Source organism: Pelobates fuscus, chromosome 6, assembly GCF_036172605.1.
Source record: "Pelobates fuscus isolate aPelFus1 chromosome 6, aPelFus1.pri, whole genome shotgun sequence".
In the NCBI taxonomy this organism is placed as follows: domain Eukaryota; kingdom Metazoa; phylum Chordata; class Amphibia; order Anura; family Pelobatidae; genus Pelobates; species Pelobates fuscus.
The window spans coordinates 80,430,555-80,453,437 of NC_086322.1; the positions used below are offsets into that span (position 1 = coordinate 80,430,555).

General features: G+C 39.7%; 1 protein-coding gene across 2 annotated transcripts in view; it reads left to right on the forward strand.

The window, feature by feature from the left end:
- Positions 1-275: 275 nt before the first annotated feature.
- The window catches only part of FAM114A1 (family with sequence similarity 114 member A1), a 53,770-nt gene continuing 31,162 nt past the window's right edge, over positions 276-22,883 (forward strand). The window contains exons 1-5 of one of the 2 annotated variants that reach the window (XM_063459912.1): positions 276-337; positions 4,063-4,358; positions 4,904-4,991; positions 11,022-11,135; positions 21,519-21,619. In XM_063459912.1, the coding sequence (XP_063315982.1) occupies positions 301-337; positions 4,063-4,358; positions 4,904-4,991; positions 11,022-11,135; positions 21,519-21,619 (636 nt within the window). In that variant the 5' untranslated portion in view covers positions 276-300. Of the gene's footprint in view, positions 338-853; positions 939-4,062; positions 4,359-4,903; positions 4,992-11,021; positions 11,136-21,518; positions 21,620-22,883 lie in introns of those variants that run through there. The other variant, XM_063459913.1, reaches the window with a different exon arrangement.

Sequence of the window (22,883 nt, forward strand, 5' to 3'; positions counted from 1 at the left end):
ATCATTAGCTGGACAACCTGCTGAGATTGCTTCTACAACATCTCTGTAAGGTCCTGCAGGTTGGGGGTTGGCCAGTCAGGCCCACCCCTTTTCCAGACAGGCCTGAGCATTTTGGGCATCACCCTTTCATATCCCTCCCAATGTTGGGAGGTATGTTCATATATGCAACATGGCTACATGTGTTTCATGAGGTTAGTTATTCATTCAGCCCCAGCTGCTGATCAGATAAAAATGCTCATGACTTCTTAGGAGCTCTTGTCCTGGATGTTCTTGCTTAGTGGAACCTATCCCCTGTCAGGAATGGGTCAGCATGTAACTGTGACAGCCTCTATAAAAGGTACAACTGCATCTTTGAAGGTGGAGATATTTTACTTAACTTTTTTCATTTATAGGCATACATTTCATTCATTATCTTCATAAAAAAACAAGAAGTCACTTTTTGCTTAGTGTTTCAATTTAAGCACCTATTATTTTCCATAAATGTATTGAAAAATAATATAACCAATAAAAATAAAAAAAAATAAAAGTGCCCTTTTAACCTCAATACAAGTTAATGTTTAGTCAACAATCCTTCCAGCTGCCTTGGATTTATTTTAATTTGAGAGGCAAAAAAAATAAATATATCCAATTTCTTCCTGAAAAAAAACTCAAAACCATAAAATAGCACATTCTTAACCCTCACAGAAAACCAGATCTATTTGACATAAACAAACCATTCATGAGAACTCTGAAAACAGCGAACATTCTCTGCGTGACATGCTAATCAGAAGGAATTGGGCTCATCATTCTAGAATCTCTAGACTGTATCCAGTCACTCCTTCACTGACTGCAACATGAACTATTTCAGTGCTCTCTCCCCAGTCTGTCTACGTGGCAGGGAGGGTGGAGGAATTAGGCTGATTACTGGAAGGAGGGACAGCACAGCTTGCTATAGAGAGGTAAGGAATAGTTCCTATTAATTCATGTATTTACCTATACTGTCAATTAACCCTCACTTTGGATGATTAGACAAGAGGCACAACTGGTTGTTTTGCAATGTTGTGATATCCCATCAGGCACTTGGAGATCTAAAGCTTATACTGTGTAACTGCATCCCTCTGTATAGAATAACTTGCTGGAGTTAACAGTTACATTGTTTACAATATGCACCGTTTTATTAGTTTTGGCATTTATGTAGAAACCGTGATTTAAGGAGGTAATGTGAATCCTTTCCCATACAATCCTGAACTGGTTAAAAGGTAAAGTGAAAGTACCCTGTATTGAGTTATGTGCATGACGTTTATTAAATCACGTGGTGTCACTGCATGTCAATATTGTTAGATAATTCCCACATTTTGAATAAAACCTAAAAAAAAACCTATATTTCTTAGAATTGTAATGACACTTTAGGATTTGAAAACCATATTCGATTTACAGGGTCATTCACTAAATTGAGAATTCAAAGAGAATGTCAAACTTAAGGTAAAAACATAAAAGCGGGCTCCGTTGTTCTTCTAGTTAAGCTATGTTGACCTAAAATGTGATATTCAGGTTGAACTCTCACATTTGTGAATAACCCTGTTAGTATTGTTTGCAGACATTGTTAACGGGAGTCCTTGTGAAAGCGGATCACTATGGAAACTAAAAAAAAATCTTACTACTTGAGTGCTCGGTTTGAACTTATAAATAGCCACTGTGGAATTTTCCAAGTGGTAGTAGATAATAGCAGGTTGATTATATCCCTTTGCAGATTTTGAGATGTCAAGAAGTTGAAGAGAAAAAAATTATTACACAGGTAATGCATTAAAACAACTGTAGTTAACGAAGCCGTTTTGGTGAAGAGATCTTCCCCCTGCTTAATTATCTGCCATTTAGGAGTTAAATCACTTTGTTTATGAATCCCTTGTCACACCTCCCTGCATGTGACTTGCACAACCTCCCTAAATACTTCCTGTAAAGTGAATCTATTGCTTAAACATCCTTTATTGCACAGTATGTTTAACTTAGAGTTTTTTTCTTTTGTTTTTTTTAATCTCCTGGATTGTTTATTGCTTGCTAGATTTTGCAGGAGCCTCCTGTGTATGATTTAAGTTCAATTTACAGAGCAGGAAATAAAAACTTAATAAACTTTAAAAATAATCACAGACAGGGGAGGTGTGGCTAGGGCTGCAGAAACAAAAGTGATTTTTAGTTTAGTTTATTTGAGACCTCATTACCTACACCCCGAAACTGCTTCATTAAACTGAAATTGTTTTGAAAAATAAAAAAATAGAATGTGACGGCAGATAAGAACCATCTAGTCTGCCCAATTTTCTAAATACTTTCATTAGTCCCTGGCCTTATGCCTATCCCACGCATGCTTAAACTCATTTACTGTGTTAACCTCTACCACTTCAGCTGGAAGGCTATTCCATGCATCCACTAACCTCTCAGTAAAGTAATACTTCCTGATATTATTTTTTATAACTTTGCAACGCTATGTCTATATAATCCTTCAAAAGTGCTCAATCCAGTTATTGAAGAAAAAAAAAAAAAACCACAATATTCCAAAAACCATTAATGCATGTCATGGCACCTAAGTTAAGTGGATGTATGCTCATTTGAGATGCTCTTGGTATTTTCCCCATTCTACTTGGTTAAGAGCTGGTTGCAAGTGAAAGACCCAGCCTTCTTAAAAAAAAAAAAAAAAGCCACGACATAAAGAAATACTAATTTTAAATTGTCTTCGATAATCTTCCACTTGGAGGCAGTTATTACCTACATTATTACTGTATGTTTGAAGAGCATGGACACAGAGAGAACTTCTGGGGTAGAGAATTCCAGATGTACATGAGCAGACTACTAACCACTCAATGTCAGGTGGAGATGCCTAGGTCATAGGGACACTTACACTGTTATCCACTGTCTAGTATATTACTTGTCTAAGACTCAATTATATTCTGTGCGTGCTTTAAACATGTTTTGACGACTTTACCATCATTCAAAAATTAAAAGACCGATTTAAAGGGACACTATAGTCACCCAGACAACTTCAGCTCAATGAAGAGGTCTGGGTGCCAGGTCCCTCAGGTTTTAACCCTTCAGATGTAAACATAGCAGTTTCAGAGAAACTGTATGTTTACATAGCAGGGTTAACCCAACCTCTAGTGGCTGTCTTCCTGACAGCCGCTAGAGGCGCATCTGCGACGCTGGATGCGAAATTCGCAACCAGCGTGCAGAACGTCCATAGGAAAGCATTGAGAAATGCTTTCCTATGGACTGTTTGAATGCGCGCACAGCATTCCACTGCACCCAGGAGCTGACGGCGGGGGAGGAGAGGTCACCAGCGTTGAGGGAGCCCGGCGCTGGAATAAGGTAAGTGGCTGAAGGAGATTTAACCCCTTCAGCGCCAAGTGAGGGGGACCCTGAGGGTGGGGGCACCCTTAGAGCACTATAGTGTCAGGAAAACCGCTGTGTTTTCCTGACACTATAGTGATCCTTTAAGGCTGTTTTTGTTTTGAAATTACAATATAAATATTTATATATATATATATATATATATATATACAATTTCATACAGCATATAACATGTAAGAAAAAAACAAAATAGGGCAATACTGATGATACTAAATAATAGTGCAAAAATAGGAATATCACACACGTGTAGAGCAGTTGAACTCTGCTCTAACTGTACAGGTTTCCACCTTATATTTAGTGAAGGTGTAGAGACTGGAATAAACCTGTAGAAAGCTTTATTTCAATCTGATTAAGAACAACAGCGGGTAGGTAAACCCTCTAGGCTCTGTACCCCTCTGGTTCAGCATCCCTTATGGTCCAAAGCCAGCTTCTAATGAGCCAAGAAACAAGGTGCCAATGACACACTTCTGGGGGGAGCACGATGACACCTTGGCTTCCTCAGATCTTTATTTTTTTTGTTTTGTATTGCTATGTGTTTTGAGCTTTTACACATTGTAAGGTGCAGCTTTGTATAGCCATTTCGGTGAAATCATTTTTTTGAGCTTTACTTTATGTATTCTATATATGTTGTTGAAACATGGCTTGACAGAAAATTATAATAATGACAAACTCTCTCCTTTTTTATAGTCATAATGTCTACAGAAACCAGCCAAACAGAAGAGACTAATAAAGATGAACTAGAAGAGATTAAAGATCTTAAGTTGACCAACGTAGGTGAAGCTGTATTAGAGGAGCATCTGGAAGAGAGTGGAACACATGAGGAACCTGTGCAAGTGACTCACGAAGTTGGTTCCCTTTCAACCCCTGAAGAACTTGACAGCAAGGAAATGGAATTACCTGTAAAGACTCTAGAATGCTGTGACTCCGTGAACCTGGAACCACAAATTGAAGGCAGGGAGACTCAGGAAGACAGTTGCAATCAGGTATTCTTTTCTGTAATCAGTATTGCATTTAGCTTGGCCTCCTAGGAATGCAGGTATGGATGTATTAGCTAATATGTGCTGTAGAAAGCTGGTTACCTGCTTGGTACCTTAACCCCTTAAGGATGCATTATGGAAATGTTCCATCATGCTGGCCTTTTACTTCCTTAAGGGGTTAATATGAACTCATTAGCACGGAAGTATTTTTGTCAAATTCCAAAATTGTGATTGAAAAGTATGTCTTCCCCTTCTTTTTCACAATTTTTCATCAATTTCCCCTTTTTTTTCCGCATCATTACTCATTTTTCTCTTCCCTTCTTTTTCCATTGTTTATATTCCCTTCCATAATCTTTTCCTTTCTTTTTCCATCATTTCCCCTCTATTCCCGTCTTTCCCCAATCCCCTCCTCCTCCCCCCCCCCTCAATTTTTCAATTATTTTTTGCATATTTTTTTTTTTTAGTCAAAAAGAGATTGGTTGTCATATACCAATGCATTCATTTTTCTATTCATTCATTGAAAATATATAATCTGTGTTTCTACCCAAAAGACTCAAGATCCGCCTACAAAAGATAGTGGTTGGAGTTCTTGGGGGACATGGGGCAAGTCTATTTTGTCCTCTGCAAGTGCAACAGTAGGTAAGATGTACTTGTTCGTCTCACATAGTGTCCTGCTGACCACTTTGATTTTCTAATGTGTTTTTGTATTTCTATTAGCATAGCTCTGTAAAGCACTGAAGAATATGTAGGCTCTATATAGGTAATAATTACTATAGTAATTTCTTCATGCAACCTTGGTAGGGAGCAATAGGGTATAAAATATGTCAAAGAATTATGACTGCAGTGGCGGATCCAGAGCCTGATCTTGGGATGGGCACTTTTAGATTAAAGAAATAATCCATGCACAATGTAACGGATCAACTGGCACCCCAACTTGGTACCTCCGTTAATGGATGCTCCTAGTGCTTCCTGAGGACTCCAAGCACTCTGGCAGACACCACAATCACCGAATCCGAGAAACCTTTTAAATTCTCCCAAGCATATGAATGCTGTAGACCATTGAATAGGAACCATACGAATAGGCTTGTACTCCTAGCAGTCAACTGGAACAGCATACAATAAATCCTTCCCCCAATAATGAGACGACACATCACTTTGAGGGTAAAACAGGAACTCTGGACTGGCTCATCCAGCCTGGCTTTTATTTCCAACTCACACATACAGGCCACACCCAGGGGGAGGCATAAAAGAACCAATGACATAGATGTTACCTCCCACACATCCCCTCCCCTTAGTGTGACACATAATCCCATTATGCATACAGTGTCAAATATACTTTTACACAACTTTCATAACTTTAAAACCATACATCACATTCACATAAAAATACATATCCACAATCAATCCATTCAGGGGAACAACATATTAAAAAATGGCATGAATCCGACCAGGGGTTCAAAAGTTACTAAAAGTATCTTTTGTTCCTTTCTGGCTGGCAGAAAAACATCCCCACAATGCACCCTGGTTTCCTCCCTTCTGCCCTGGAGTTAATTGGAGAAGTAATCCAATTACCCAGGACTAAAGGCAGACTCCATTAACCACATGGTTGCAAAACAACATAAAACACTTTAAAATACATAAAGTCACATTTACACATAACACACAGACATTTCACCTATCCCCAGATAGCTGGGATCTGCACGCACAAAACTACCAAATAGCGCGCAGATCCTACTCACACAGTACAATTGCCATGGAGCTAAAGTCTTTCCCATAGTCTTTCATTATATGAATAGGCTCCATGGTATGGCTATCTGGGGTATCACATTCCCATAAAGTCTGGTCCATAGTCCAAAGGCAAGAGGCGGGCAATCAGCCCCCTCCAAGGACACGTGGCGAGGTCGGTTTCGCCACACTTCTCCCCTTTACCCCCCAGACTAACAGGGTACTTGACCTCCTGCCGGTCAGTGCCCTTGTTAGTCCAGCAGCCCACCCACAAGACAGAAACAGCAGAGCAGCCCACCCACAATAAACAGTTACTACACCTGGGTGAGGGAGAATCTTGTTCAGGTGCCTCACCACGGCTGTGTGGGGGACTGGTAGGCTGCCTTGGTAGGTTGCTGAGGGGGCAGAGACCAGCGGTACTCTGTCCTGTTGCCAGCACTACCACGGGAGTAGTCTGGTTGGAGCCTGGTTGCTGGAGACCGACTGTCTCCCCTTTAAATACACCGCTCTGCTGCTGGAGACCGACTGTCTCCCCTTGGGTTACACCGCTCTGCTGCTGGAGACCGACTGTCTCCCCTTGGGTTACACAGCTCTGCTGCTGGAGACCGACAGTCTCCCCTTTAGTTACACAGCTCTGCTGCTGGAGACAGACTGTCTCCCCTTTAAATACACCGCTCTGCTGCTGGAGACCGACTGTCTCCCCTTGAGTTACACCGCTCTGCTGCTGGAGACCGACTGTCTCCCCTTTAGTTACACAGCTCTGCTGCTGGAGACAGACTGTCTCCCCTTTGGCTAAACAGCCCTGTTGTGGGGGGGCAGGACCGACCGTCCCTACCCCCTGTGCTGGAAGTGCAGAGACCACGGTCCCATCTGCACAGGTGTGGGGCTTACAGTCTCCCCCTGGTACATTAAGCTGCCGCTGGGGAGAGGTGGTAACCAGCTCCTCTCCCATTAGAACACTCTGCCGCTGGGGAATGGAGACTGGGCTCTCTATTCCCTGTACATTAATGATCCGCCGCTGGGGAGAGGTGGTAACAATCTCCTCTCCCATGCATACTTCCCGTCTCTGCGGAGGGAGACCGACTGTCTCTCCTCCCAGCACAGAGTCCTGCTGTGGGGAAAAGGGGGCTGGGCTCTCCATTCCCTGCTGGATACTCTGCCGCTGGGGAATGGAGACTGGGCTCCCAATCCCCAACAAATCACACTGCCGCTGGGGAGGGAGGACGGCCCCTTCAGCTCCCTGTAACTTGGGCGCAGATACCACGGTCCCATCTGCGCTGGTGTGGGGCTTACTGTCTCCCCTTGGTGTGCTAAGCTGCCGCTGGGGAGAGGGGGTAACAAACTCCTCTCCCTTACACACTTTCAGCCGCTGGGGAGCAGGGCTGACCCTCTGTACTCCCTGTAGGCAGGGCGCAGAGACCACGGTCCCATCTGCGCTGGTGAGGGGCTTACTGTCTCCCCTTGGTGAGCTGCGCTGCCGCTGGGGAGAGGGAATAACAAACTCCTCTCCCTTACACACCTTCAGCCGCTGGGGAGAGGGGATAACAGGCTCCTCTCCCTGCACCGTAGACTGCCGCTGGGGAGCAAGAACGGCACCTTCAGCTCCCTGTAACGCACACTGCCGCTGGGGATCTGGGCCGACTGCCCAGCATCCCTGTAGGGCCGGTAGAGAGACCGCAGTCCCATCTCCACCTGCCATCTGTGGGTCTTCCCAGGACCAATCCGTGAGGCCCCGCAACATTTGTGAGTAAGGGCCCGGTGGAGAGACCTTGGTCCCATCTCTACCTGCCTGTTGTGGTTCCTCACAGGACCAGTCTATGAGGACCCCCACTTCGGGTTCCTCCCGCCGCCTCAGGGAAAGACGGCTAACCTCCTCGGATGCAGCCTCTACTCGGCTGCTGTACCGCTCCTGCTGCTGAGCATACTTCCTCTCTTTTGCCAACCGGAATTCTCGGTCCAGCCTTGTGTTTCGCTCAGCCATGACCTGGTTCCAGATCACCCGGCGTGTCTCCATGGGTATATCATCCCCATACTCGGCCACTCGCTGCCTCACCTCGGCCAGCCAATCATCTCCAGAGCCAGAACCTTCCATACTTGTCTGCTCCCAGGGGCGCTGCACGACTGCTAGCGTTGCCCTCAATTGGTAAATCCAAACAGTGTCTCTGAGCTGCTTTACCTCACACTAGGACGCCATCCCACCGCTTGCCACCAATGTAACGGATCCACTGGCACCCCAACTTGGTACCTCCGTTAATGGATGCTCCTAGTGCTTCCTGAGGACTCCAAGCACTCTGGCAGACACCACAATCACCGAATCCGAGAAACCTTTTAAATTCTCCCAAGCATATGAATGCTGTAGACCATTGAATAGGAACCATACGAATAGGCTTGTACTCCTAGCAGTCAACTGGAACAGCATACAATAAATCCTTCCCCCAATAATGAGACGACACATCACTTTGAGGGTAAAACAGGAACTCTGGACTGGCTCATCCAGCCTGGCTTTTATTTCCAACTCACACATACAGGCCACACCCAGGGGGAGGCATAAAAGAACCAATGACATAGATGTTACCTCCCACACATCCCCTCCCCTTAGTGTGACACATAATCCCATTATGCATACAGTGTCAAATATACTTTTACACAACTTTCATAACTTTAAAACCATACATCACATTCACATAAAAATACATATCCACAATCAATCCATTCAGGGGAACAACATATTAAAAAATGGCATGAATCCGACCAGGGGTTCAAAAGTTACTAAAAGTATCTTTTGTTCCTTTCTGGCTGGCAGAAAAACATCCCCACAATGCACCCTGGTTTCCTCCCTTCTGCCCTGGAGTTAATTGGAGAAGTAATCCAATTACCCAGGACTAAAGGCAGACTCCATTAACCACATGGTTGCAAAACAACATAAAACACTTTAAAATACATAAAGTCACATTTACACATAACACACAGACATTTCACCTATCCCCAGATAGCTGGGATCTGCACGCACAAAACTACCAAATAGCGCGCAGATCCTACTCACACAGTACAATTGCCATGGAGCTAAAGTCTTTCCCATAGTCTTTCATTATATGAATAGGCTCCATGGTATGGCTATCTGGGGTATCACATTCCCATAAAGTCTGGTCCATAGTCCAAAGGCAAGAGGCGGGCAATCAGCCCCCTCCAAGGACACGTGGCGAGGTCGGTTTCGCCACACACAATAACCACTACAGCTCTGTGTAGTGGTTATGGTGCCAGGAGTGCTGGGGCCCCCTCCCAGAGTAAGTAGTCAAACTGTTTAACCCCTTAAGGACCAAACTTCTGGAACAAAAGGGAATCATGACATGTCACACATGTCATGTGTCCTTAAGGGGTTAAGAACAGTTTGACAACTTACCTGGGGTCTGCTGGGATATGGGGCTGTAGTAAGGCATAGGAGTGTTGCAGTGTGTGACAGGTTCAGTGTGTGTGTGTGTGTGTGGGGAGAGGAGGAGGGGGGCTGTGTGTTTGTGGGGGGCAGTGTCCTCTATTTATCATGTGGAAACACTAACTCATTTCCATGTTTGATGTTTAAGATAAAGTTATTAAATATTGTAAATACAAACTGCTGGTAGATCTCCTCGACTCACAAATACTAAAAAGTAAATAACGTCTGCTAGCTACACATGTTCCTCCAATGATACCGACCACCACTTAGCATTACTAATTTGCAAATTATACAAAAAGCCTGTTTGCCATTTTATAGACATAGCAACTCCAACAAGACGCAATAAAATCTATGTTCAGCACATGCACACTTCAAATGTGATCATCTAAGCAAGTTGTCCATTAGAGTTTATTCAGTAAGCTGCACATTGAAGTGAATTAAAAGCCCCCAAATTTTTTTTTTTTTTTTTTAACAGCTTGGCTACTTTGATTTATGTATTTATTTTTCCAATCATGTTTGCAATCCACAGTTAAACCCCTTAGTGTTTCCATTCATCTAACCTGCGACATTTCACACATGCTTATTAAAAGCTACATACATCACGCATGCAGATTAAAACAAACCTAGAAATGAGACCCATATAGTATTTTATTTTTATAGTAATTATAGTAGCTTTTTATTTCTTCTTTAGACCTTTACGTTAAAGTCACTGTGTAATTGTATTGTGGTAGATTTTCTGCTGGTATCTCAGCCAGTGTGTGATTGCTATGGAAGGTTCACACTGACTCAGAACCTTCCGCAGAAATGAATCTCAGATAACGGTGTCATTTATGATAATTTAAACTGTGGTCTCTTTAAAAAAAACTTTATGGTACTTTATTTGTGGTTTACTTCATATACTAGCGAGCCAGTCACTATGTGATCCAATTTTTTGGATGTCACACTGACATGGACTAAAATCTTATAAAAAAATAAATATGTAACCAATAGTACCTCTAATGGATTATATATAATATTATTAATATTTTTGCCCTTTTTTTTTTTTTTTTAAGTCCATCCTTGTGTAGAGCTCACACCCTAAGGATCAACTTAAAAGGCCCCTGGCATTTTTAAAAGGCCCCTAGCACTGATTGTGAGAGATAAGAGTCTTTCTGAGCCAGCACTATTGACTCATTCAGATTCTACCCCCACCCCCCCCTTTTTTTTTTAATATTTAATTTAAAACTATCATTTATTTCACACACTTCACTTATTTATGTTGTTTTGTACATCGGAATTTCGTGTGGTACATATTAAAACTAATATAACTAATATTAAAACTGTATTGATTTTAAATTTCATCTATTAATACTACCAAGGAAAATGAATTTAGGAGTGGTGGTAACTGTTTAAGATTCGGTCCCCTTTTGGTGTTTTGTGCATTTGGAGATCACCTCTTAAATTCGTTTGTGTTCCACTGTGTATTTCTGTTTGTGTTTATAAACCTGTGCATACACATTTTTTTTCACCACAAGGTCACGGATTGTCTGCTGTAAAAGAAAAGGCTGGCGCAACATTACGAATGAGAAGTTCTGAGTCGGAAAGCCATGAAAGTAATGCTTTGGACCCACATGACACAGGAGAGCAAAGTGAGATAATAATTTATTTAAACAGCCACAAACAGTCATAGCTGCAGGCATCTCGGGCAATTATTACTCAACTGCAAATGTGAATCCATTTAGCAAATTTAATGTAGAATAACCAAAATAAATGATACATTACAGTTTGATTATGTTGAAAGAGAGAGGGCGTATACCGCGCTTATAGTATTACAAATAAAATATACAAAGATACATACATATGTTCTTGAGTATTTCAATTGGTCGTGACCTCAAAGGGAAATACAAATAGAAAAACAATAATAGCGCAATACAGCAAATATATTTATAGAGATAAATGATAAGAAACTAAGTACAGTCCACTCACATGAAGTAGAGCTATAACAGAGCTCTACTGTGAAAGCGCTTGGACGGTACAATCCCCGTCTTAGGATTCGTGGTGGTTGCCGCAGTTGTATTCAAAGGTGCCAAATATGGAGTTGGTATAAAAAGAAAAAATAGCAGCAATATGGTGAAGTAGGTCCAAGTGGTAGAGTAAAATAGTAAAAAGTAATGTACTTACACTTTCTAGAGCATGAAACCTGCTCTAGTGTGAACAGCTTGGGTGGTATGATCCCCACCAAGGATATACAGGATACCAGGAAATGAAGATAATAAAAAAGTAACTTAAAAGTATACTTTAATAGAACAGACTAGACAATAAATGTAAAATATAGATATAAAATATAATATATAAAATAAAGTCCCACTTTACGCGTTTCGCCTGATAGGCTTCTTCAGAAGTGTGGTGTAGAGTTCAAACAGTCCGTTTATATATCTTCTTTGATGATTAGATGAATTCCTGGTGAGATGATTTCCGGGTTTCGGCTTTGTGATGGTGCGCATGCGTCAGACCGGAAATGGCGCGACATCCGTGTCGCACCGGAAGTGATGCGTTGTTGTGATGCAGGCCGGAAATGGCCGCGATTTGTCCATAAGGGAAGGGGGAGGGTGCTGACGTGACACTCGTGGAGCGCACGCACAACCAGGAAGTGGTGTGCGTCGCGTTCCAGACGTCACTCCTAAGTCCACTCTTAAAGGGAGTATCGGTTGTAATGACCGGGTAATGGCGTAGCGGCCATATTGGATAAGGGCAATAGTCCATAAATATATGAAAGACATAAATAATACATGATAAATATCACAAGCAATAATTAAAGGGAAAGTTAATATTCTGTTAGTGTATAATCATAATAAAAAACAGAATAAAAGGGCAGTTTTACTAAATAGCTAAAAACCTTAAGGTGAATAAAGTGACAGTAGCTTTGCAAGCATAATTAGCAGAGTGTAGATATTGCAAATAAGTGCACCTAATTGGTGGAGTATACTTTGAGAGAGGGTGGACAATTAATAATTAAAACACATGGCTTAAAAATTGGAATATGAATAAAAATATAAAATCTTATTTGGGTACTTGATAAAAATCTAATATGAAAAAGAGGGAAGATAAAAATTAAACCATACGTAATCTATAAAATATAGAGTGACTAACTAAACTTATAAAAAATATTATAAAAAATTAAAAAGGTCGAAATCCACATTTAACCCCTTGGGGTGTAGGGTATCTAGTTGATATACCCATTGCATTTCTGTTTGTCCAATCTTTCTTATAATATCTCCTCCTCTCCAGTGGTTTTTCACTATTTTAATACCAATAAAAGTAAGGTGCTTAGGATCATTGTTGTGCATGCAGAAGTGTGCTGGTATTGAATGGTTTTGTACACCTTTTTCTATATTTCTGCAATGTTCTGCAATTCTGGTTTTCAGTGGTCTGATCGTTCTGCCCACATATTGAAGGCCACATGAACATTCTAATAGATAAATCACGTTTTTACTGTTGCATGAAATGACATCTTTAATATTATATATTTTATTTGTATTATTTGATTTAAACTCAGTAATGGTTCTTTTAGTAGTTTTTGTTTTCTTACATGCCATGCAGCAATTACATTTATAAAAACCCTTTTTGTCCATAAAATTGTTTATCTTATTGGGACTCTTTTTTGTAAAATTTTTTGTCAAATGCATTTTAAGGTTAGGGGCTCCTCTGAATATTATTTTTGGTTTATCAGGGATTAATTTACCTAGAATTTCGTCTTCCTTCAATAGGTGCCAGTGTTTCATTAAAATTTTCTTTAATTGTCTGTTTTTGTTATTGTAATCTAGTACGATTGGTAGGGTAAAATCACAATTGTTCTGATTGGCTGGAGTTTTAACCTTGTGTATAAGTTGGTTCCTATTGGTTGTGGTAATTTGGTTAATAGTTGCATCAATGTGGTTACTATTATAGCCTTTTTGTATAAAACTTTTTTTCAATGTATTTGCTTGCTCTAAAAACACAGAATTATCTGAACAATTTCTTTTTAGGCGCATCATTTGGCTTTTGGGTATGTTGTCCAGCCATATTTTATTGTGACAACTTTCAGTGCTTATATAGTTATTAACATTTACATCTTTAAAATGTGTCTTTGTTTGTATTTGATTGTCTTTAATGTATATATTTAGATCTAAATAGGTCACTGCAGTACTACTAAAATCAGCTGTTAAAACTATTCCTTCTTCATTTATGTTTAAAAAAGAGATAAAATCCTTGGCCGAACTCATAGAGCCTTTCCAGATGAAAAAGAGGTCATCTATATAACGAGAGTAGGATATCAGGCTTTCCACCCAGTCATGCCCCCTCCACACGGCTCGGTCCTCCCACTCCGCCATATAGAGGTTGGCATAACTGGGTGCAAACCTGGTACCCATAGCTGTGCCGGTTTTCTGTAGGTAGAAGCTATCTTTGAACCAGAAATAGTTATATTTTAAAATTAGATCTATGCCTTCAATAATAAAATCAGTGTGTTCTTGAGGCATAGAGTCATCTCGTTCTAAAACAGATCTAATTGCTTGGCATCCCTTATTATGCTGAATGATCGTGTATAGTGACTGGACATCACACGTAATGAGTATATAATCATTGTTCCAGGTAATGGTTTCCAATTTTTTCAAAAGATCTATTGTGTCTTTTAAGTAAGATTTTGTTTTTTTAACGTACGGCTGCAGCATTATGTCAATATACTCAGATAGGTTAGAGAGAAGGGATCCTATTCCTGACACAATAGGGCGTCCAGGTGGGTTATTTAAACATTTATGAATCTTTGGTAAAAAGTATATCACTGGGGTTTTGGGGAATAGTATTTTTATATAGTTATACTCCTTCTCGTTTAAAATTCCAATTTCCTTACCTCTATTTAAATAGTCAAAAAATTTCAATTTGATATCTCCTATTGGATCACTGTCCAATTTAATGTAAGTGTTAGAGTCGTTGAGCTGTCTATAAGCTTCTGTTTCGTATTTATCTTTAGATAAGATGACGAGACCTCCGCCTTTATCAGCTGGCTTGATTACTATTGAGGTATCGTCATATAATTCTTTTAGTATTTTTATTTCTTTTCTGCTCATATTTGGTCTATCTTTTATTTTTTTAGTGTCTAGGATTTTTAAGTCCTTGACTACTTTCTTTTCGAATATATCTAAAGCACTCGATTTGAAATGTGCCGGGTAGAAGGTGGATTTGTTTTTTAGTTCACTATCTTTATAAACTTTTGGATTTGTATTCGCTGTATTAGCTGATAGATTGGAATTTTAAACGAGAAGGAGTATAACTATATAAAAATACTATTCCCCAAAACCCCAGTGATATACTTTTTACCAAAGATTCATAAATGTTTAAATAACCCACCTGGACGCCCTATTGTGTCAGGAATAGGATCCCTTCTCTCTAACCTATCTGAGTATATTGACATAATGCTGCAGCCGTACGTTAAAAAAACAAAATCTTACTTAAAAGACACAATAGATCTTTTGAAAAAATTGGAAACCATTACCTGGAACAATGATTATATACTCATTACGTGTGATGTCCAGTCACTATACACGATCATTCAGCATAATAAGGGATGCCAAGCAATTAGATCTGTTTTAGAACGAGATGACTCTATGCCTCAAGAACACACTGATTTTATTATTGAAGGCATAGATCTAATTTTAAAATATAACTATTTCTGGTTCAAAGATAGCTTCTACCTACAGAAAACCGGCACAGCTATGGGTACCAGGTTTGCACCCAGTTATGCCAACCTCTATATGGCGGAGTGGGAGGACCGAGCCGTGTGGAGGGGGCATGACTGGGTGGAAAGCCTGATATCCTACTCTCGTTATATAGATGACCTCTTTTTCATCTGGAAAGGCTCTATGAGTTCGGCCAAGGATTTTATCTCTTTTTTAAACATAAATGAAGAAGGAATAGTTTTAACAGCTGATTTTAGTAGTACTGCAGTGACCTATTTAGATCTAAATATATACATTAAAGACAATCAAATACAAACAAAGACACATTTTAAAGATGTAAATGTTAATAACTATATAAGCACTGAAAGTTGTCACAATAAAATATGGCTGGACAACATACCCAAAAGCCAAATGATGCGCCTAAAAAGAAATTGTTCAGATAATTCTGTGTTTTTAGAGCAAGCAAATACATTGAAAAAAAGTTTTATACAAAAAGGCTATAATAGTAACCACATTGATGCAACTATTAACCAAATTACCACAACCAATAGGAACCAACTTATACACAAGGTTAAAACTCCAGCCAATCAGAACAATTGTGATTTTACCCTACCAATCGTACTAGATTACAATAACAAAAACAGACAATTAAAGAAAATTTTAATGAAACACTGGCACCTATTGAAGGAAGACGAAATTCTAGGTAAATTAATCCCTGATAAACCAAAAATAATATTCAGAGGAGCCCCTAACCTTAAAATGCATTTGACAAAAAATTTTACAAAAAAGAGTCCCAATAAGATAAACAATTTTATGGACAAAAAGGGTTTTTATAAATGTAATTGCTGCATGGCATGTAAGAAAACAAAAACTACTAAAAGAACCATTACTGAGTTTAAATCAAATAATACAAATAAAATATATAATATTAAAGATGTCATTTCATGCAACAGTAAAAACGTGATTTATCTATTAGAATGTTCATGTGGCCTTCAATATGTGGGCAGAACGATCAGACCACTGAAAACCAGAATTGCAGAACATTGCAGAAATATAGAAAAAGGTGTACAAAACCATTCAATACCAGCACACTTCTGCATGCACAACAATGATCCTAAGCACCTTACTTTTATTGGTATTAAAATAGTGAAAAACCACTGGAGAGGAGGAGATATTATAAGAAAGATTGGACAAACAGAAATGCAATGGGTATATCAACTAGATACCCTACACCCCAAGGGGTTAAATGTGGATTTCGACCTTTTTAATTTTTTATAATATTTTTTATAAGTTTAGTTAGTCACTCTATATTTTATAGATTACGTATGGTTTAATTTTTATCTTCCCTCTTTTTCATATTAGATTTTTATCAAGTACCCAAATAAGATTTTATATTTTTATTCATATTCCAATTTTTAAGCCATGTGTTTTAATTATTAATTGTCCACCCTCTCTCAAAGTATACTCCACCAATTAGGTGCACTTATTTGCAATATCTACACTCTGCTAATTATGCTTGCAAAGCTACTGTCACTTTATTCACCTTAAGGTTTTTAGCTATTTAGTAAAACTGCCCTTTTATTCTGTTTTTTATTATGATTATACACTAACAGAATATTAACTTTCCCTTTAATTATTGCTTGTGATATTTATCATGTATTATTTATGTCTTTCATATATTTATGGACTATTGCCCTTATCCAATATGGCCGCTACGCCATTACCCGGTCATTACAACCGATACTCCCTTTAAGAGTGGACTTAGGAGTGACGTCTGGAACGCGACGCACACCACTTCCTGGTTGTGCGTGCGCTCCACGAGTGTCACGTCAGCACCCTCCCCCTTCCCTTATGGACAAATCGCGGCCATTTCCGGCCTGCATCACAACAACGCATCACTTCCGGTGCGACACGGATGTCGCGCCATTTCCGGTCTGACGCATGCGCACCATCACAAAGCCGAAACCCGGAAATCATCTCACCAGGAATTCATCTAACCATCAAAGAAGATATATAAACGGACTGTTTGAACTCTACACCACACTTCTGAAGAAGCCTATCAGGCGAAACGCGTAAAGTGGGACTTTATTTTATATATTATATTTTATATCTATATTTTACATTTATTGTCTAGTCTGTTCTATTAAAGTATACTTTTAAGTTACTTTTTTATTATCTTCATTTCCTGGTATCCTGTATATCCTTGGTGGGGATCATACCACCCAAGCTGTTCACACTAGAGCAGGTTTCATGCTCTAGAAAGTGTAAGTACATTACTTTTTACTATTTTACTCTACCACTTGGACCTACTTCACCATATTGCTGCTATTTTTTCTTTTTATACCAACTCCATATTTGGCACCTTTGAATACAACTGCGGCAACCACCACGAATCCTAAGACGGGGATTGTACCGTCCAAGCGCTTTCACAGTAGAGCTCTGTTATAGCTCTACTTCATGTGAGTGGACTGTACTTAGTTTCTTATCATTTATCTCTATAAATATATTTGCTGTATTGCGCTATTATTGTTTTTCTATTTGTATTTCCCTTTGAGGTCACGACCAATTGAAATACTCAAGAACATATGTATGTATCTTTGTATATTTTATTTGTAATACTATAAGCGCGGTATACGCCCTCTCTCTTTCAACTATTTCACTCACAAGGTTGGGGAATCCTTGTCCTGTATACTGCTGCCTGGTTTCTATAGTGAGCGCCTATTACCCTTTTTCTTTTGTAACAGTTTGATTATGACTCGTGTATTCTGAGAACTGCCTTTAATGAACAAAGATTATTCAATGAAAGCATAAAATAGTCTTAATTCAGTTTAAAATGTTGCGATTTGGACATGAATCAAATCAATTTATTGCCAGCACTGCAGTATATTGGTGCTCAATAAATAATTGTCCTGTTAATTCTGAAATTCAGGGATTTTAGTTCTTTACATTCAAAATAGCGCATTGAAAAATTGAGCAGCACATCTATGTATTTTAACACTCTGCCCACTGCAATTTTTGGGTTAGTTTAGGAAATTATCAAGGTTACGTCTAATCATTTGGGCCAGTTTGAGGCAAAATCTCTCCAAGATGAATATGTACAGGTAGTTTTTATTTTTATTTTTTTCAAAAATTATGTTTTGTTAATTTCTTTGAGATTTAAAACTTGGTCTCAAATTGTCCAAAGTATGGAGGCTAAAAATGTAGACTCTACCTGATAACTCTTAAAATAGCTTTATGTGTCTATATTCATACAAAGTATGTAGTTTTTTAATATACAAACCTGCACAAAATATTAAACAACTGACCAAAATGCAGACAAAAGTTAAATTTTTTTACATAAATCTATACACATGGGTATAAATTAACAAATTGGTTAGGTCTATATTTTGTATTAAAGGCACCATAACAACTTCATGAAATGTCAGGAACACTTTTACCTCAAGGGGTTAAACCGTTCTCCAACGGTTTAAGCACCGATGTCAACTTCCCCCCCAGGCAACATCCGACTTCTAAAAATTTCAGGTTCAGAAAGCTGGGAGTGCTGATGAGCATGAGCACCGCTCAGAGCAGCTAGCTGACGAAACTGGCTTGAAAAGAAACACGCCTTTTCCAAGTCAGTTTTGTGAATGGAGATTCACTGATTGTCTGAGAGCGTCAGCTGATCACTCTTAGCCAATCAGCTGCGCCCCTACTCGGCAGTACTCCACGCTTCCTGAACCTGATATTTCAGAATCCGGATGCTGCCTTTTTATTTTATTTGTAATTTAAATTTTAAAAAAAACCACTTAAATATTAATCTCCCCTCCTACCCCCACACACCCTCAATAACTCTCCCTGCACACACACACTGCCCCCCATACACACACTCTGTACCACCTCACGCTCACACACACTACATCCTTCACAAACACAATGCACCCCTGTACACACACTGCACCCATCACATGCTCACACACTTCAACCCTCACACACACTGCACCCCACACGCATGCTGCACCCCACATACACACTACTGCCCCCCTATCCCATACTACAGCCCCTATCCCGGCACATCACAGGTAAGTTGTCAAACTATTCTTAAACCGTTTGACTACTTACCCTGGGAGAGCACCAAGGCACTCCTGGTACCATAACTACAGAGTGATGTAGTGGTTATTGTGCCTGGATTGTTTCTTTAAATCAGTGGTAGTCAACCTTTTTCTAACTACCGCCCACTAATGCATCTTTTTGGTTGAAAAAATTTCCTTACCGCCCACCAGTTTTCGCGCAAGTGCGGAATATTTTTTTTCGAAAGGAGGGTGTTTTAAAAAAATAAAATAAATGTACGTACAGTTATCTTTTTATTTCCAATTAATGCATGTTTATAATGTTTTTAACTTTATAAAGTTTAATGAGAAAACAATAAAGTAAATTGAAATTACCTTTACTAGTGATTAATGAGATCCTTGAGGTTGATGCTGCAAGGCTAAATATTTGATATCTGGTTCGATTTTCTTAAGGAACAAACGAAGGTCTCCTCTTTCGGTGATATTCAGACGACTTCTCTGTTTGCGCATAATATGATTTCTCATCTGTGCGTCAGCTCCCCTCTTCTCCATCCTCAATTCCCCTCCCCACCTTTTTTTTCACCTTCCTTATAGCAATGCCCAGTAGGAAGGCTGAGCTAGGTATCCCACTATAACAGACTGGCACACATACAGACAGACAGACATACAAAGACACATACACACATACAGACAGACACAAGAAACAGACACACATACATACACACATACAAAGACATACAGACACACACACAAAGACATACAAAGACACACACACACACACAAGACATACATACAAAGACACACACAAGACATACATACAAAGACACACACACAAGACATACATACAAAGACACACACACAAGACATACATACAAAGACACACACAAGACATACATACAAAGACACACACACAAGACATACATACAAAGACACACACACAAGACATACATACAAAGACACACACACAAGACATGCATACAAAGACAAGACACACATATATACAGACATACACACACACAAGACACATACAGACACACATACATACAAAGACAAGACACACATATATACAGACATACATAAGACACACATACAGACACACATGCAAAGACAAGACACATGTATACAGACATACACATACAGACACACACAAGACATACATACAAAGACACAAACAAACACACATTATATTTAAGTCACCCTCCTGTTTCCTACCTTTAAGGTGCAGGAGGGTGACTTTCCCTGGGGTCCAGTGGTGGCTCAGGTGGATGGGAGTCAGAGTTCCCACTCTGACTCCCTCCTCCTCCTTCCTCACGCGCGGCTCTCGGTATGCTGGGAGGAGTGACCGGGGAATCACTTCCTCCCAGCAGATATGATGTCATCACAGGGGGCCCGGTCGCGCTGTTAAAGCGCCCAGCGCTGACCAGGCCCCCTCACAATCCACATCCATCGGGTGGCCCTGACAGCATGGCCCACCCGATGGACCCCTCCATATGCGGCCCCGGCGGTTTGCCGCCGGGGCCGCAAGTGGTGATGGCGGTACCCAGTCACAGCGGTACCGCCGGCTCGCGCCCGTCCGCCTGCCCAATCAATCAATCACCCAATCTGTAAAAAAAAAATCCCTACCGCCCACCTGGAATCCTGAAACGCCCACTAGTGGGCAGTAGGGACCAGGTTGACGACCCATGCTTTAAATAATCTACCAGTGCCCCTCGCAAGATTAGGTTCTGGATCTTCGCCTAAATAGCAAGAATTTCTGCCGTACAGGGGCACAGTATATGGCGCAGCGCTGTACATATATACAACCTAGAATTATTTTTGATTTGGGGTGCCTTGGAAAAATGTTGAAATATTAATGGCGCCTTGAACCTAAAAAGTTTATGAACCACTGGGTTAACCCTTTTGAGGTAAGAGTGTCCCCGAGGCCTCCTGGCATAGATGAAATTGTTGTGCTGCCGGGACTGTCCCTTTAAATATGTATTCACTATGCAACTACTAGCATCACTGAAAGTGAGAATTTTGTTTTGTTTATAGTAATCATTTGCATATGGTTGGTTTCAGACTGCTTTGTTTTGTTTGTTGTTTATCTGGTTTGTAGAGGACTTAATTGGATAAAAAGTTATGTTGCATGCCTAATACAAAGAAAAGGAATTGTCAAGTTTATGTCAAGTCTAAGCCATGTGAATTATCTTACCTTTTCAGTTGTTGATTTATATTTGTGTCATTTTTGCTTGTGTGATGCTTTGTGTCTTACCTCTGTCTGCTGATAAAATAGAAGAACCATCGGAGAAGGACGATTACATCTCGGAACCTTCCTCATCTCCCTCAAGTCCTCGTGGAGTGTTGTCAACGCTAACAAATGTTGTACAGAATACAGTAAGTTATACAGAATTCCCAAGTAAAGACTTGATGTTATAGATTGGTGTTACAAGTATTCCAAATAAAACTCTTACCTATATAAATATATTTAGTTTTATGTACTTGTGTCCCATTCATGTTAAATAAAAAGTCATTAAAGGTACAATCCACTGCCCAGATTTAAAAATTAAATAAGCTTCGTAGATATACGCTGAATGATAACATATATATATATATATATATATATATATATATATATATATATATATATAGGTAGGCTATGAGTAATAATTTATTATGCTCCTTGCATAGATTATTGTATAATTTAGATTCCCTGTCAGTGTCTATCTTCTGACTTTTGCTTATAACTGAAGTAGTTTGCAGAACTTGCCACTACCTCATTCAAATACATGAGAATGGGAAGCTCGGCTAGTATTAGCCACTGGTGCCAGCCACTTCCTGTTTTGAGCAAAGCTGATCATGAACATGGCATATAATTTGTATTATTTTCTATATTACATTTACAGCTCTGTATGACCATAAAACAAATGACTTCTGCACACAGGAATAGTGGACTTTATGCACACGTTATTTCAGGTCACTTTCAACCAGAAGGCTATTGTCTGCCCAGTATATTGGTAAACGAGTACTAGGAAGCTACACCCTTCTAATTCAGGAAGCGTGTACTGACTTCAATTAACCCTGATTATCCTCGATGATGATAGGTTTTTAAACAGACATCGCCATGACAAACCGCAAAGAATAGTGCTACATTTTTCAATACATTTTTCTAGCCAAACTGTAGACATGATGCTATTTAACTAGAGAAAAGCCCAAATGTTAATGGGGAAACTGTAAATTGCTATTGAATGAAATCGAAAATAATGCATGTCAATGTAATGCATTAAAAACCAATACAAAATTATAGATAACTAAGCATACAATAGAGCAGCCAATTCATTGAGTCACCTCCATATATACGACAATCCTAGCCACACAGAAGGGTTTCGCAAGGGGACGTCACGTGACCCCAACATAAAGCCGCTAACACTCTCATGAGGTAACATCCCCATGGGAGAAGGGCCTGATACTTATACCTCAGACACCCACATCATGGCAGCACAAGACTGACTCCCCCGCTCTGACTCCCTAACTTGCAAAATGGCTTTGCTATGGTCTTATACCATGCTACCCCCTAAAAGGCCCAAGCTTGTCCATGTTATATATTAAAAATTATGTATGTTGTAAATGAATGTCTTCTCACAAACATGCTAATGTATCC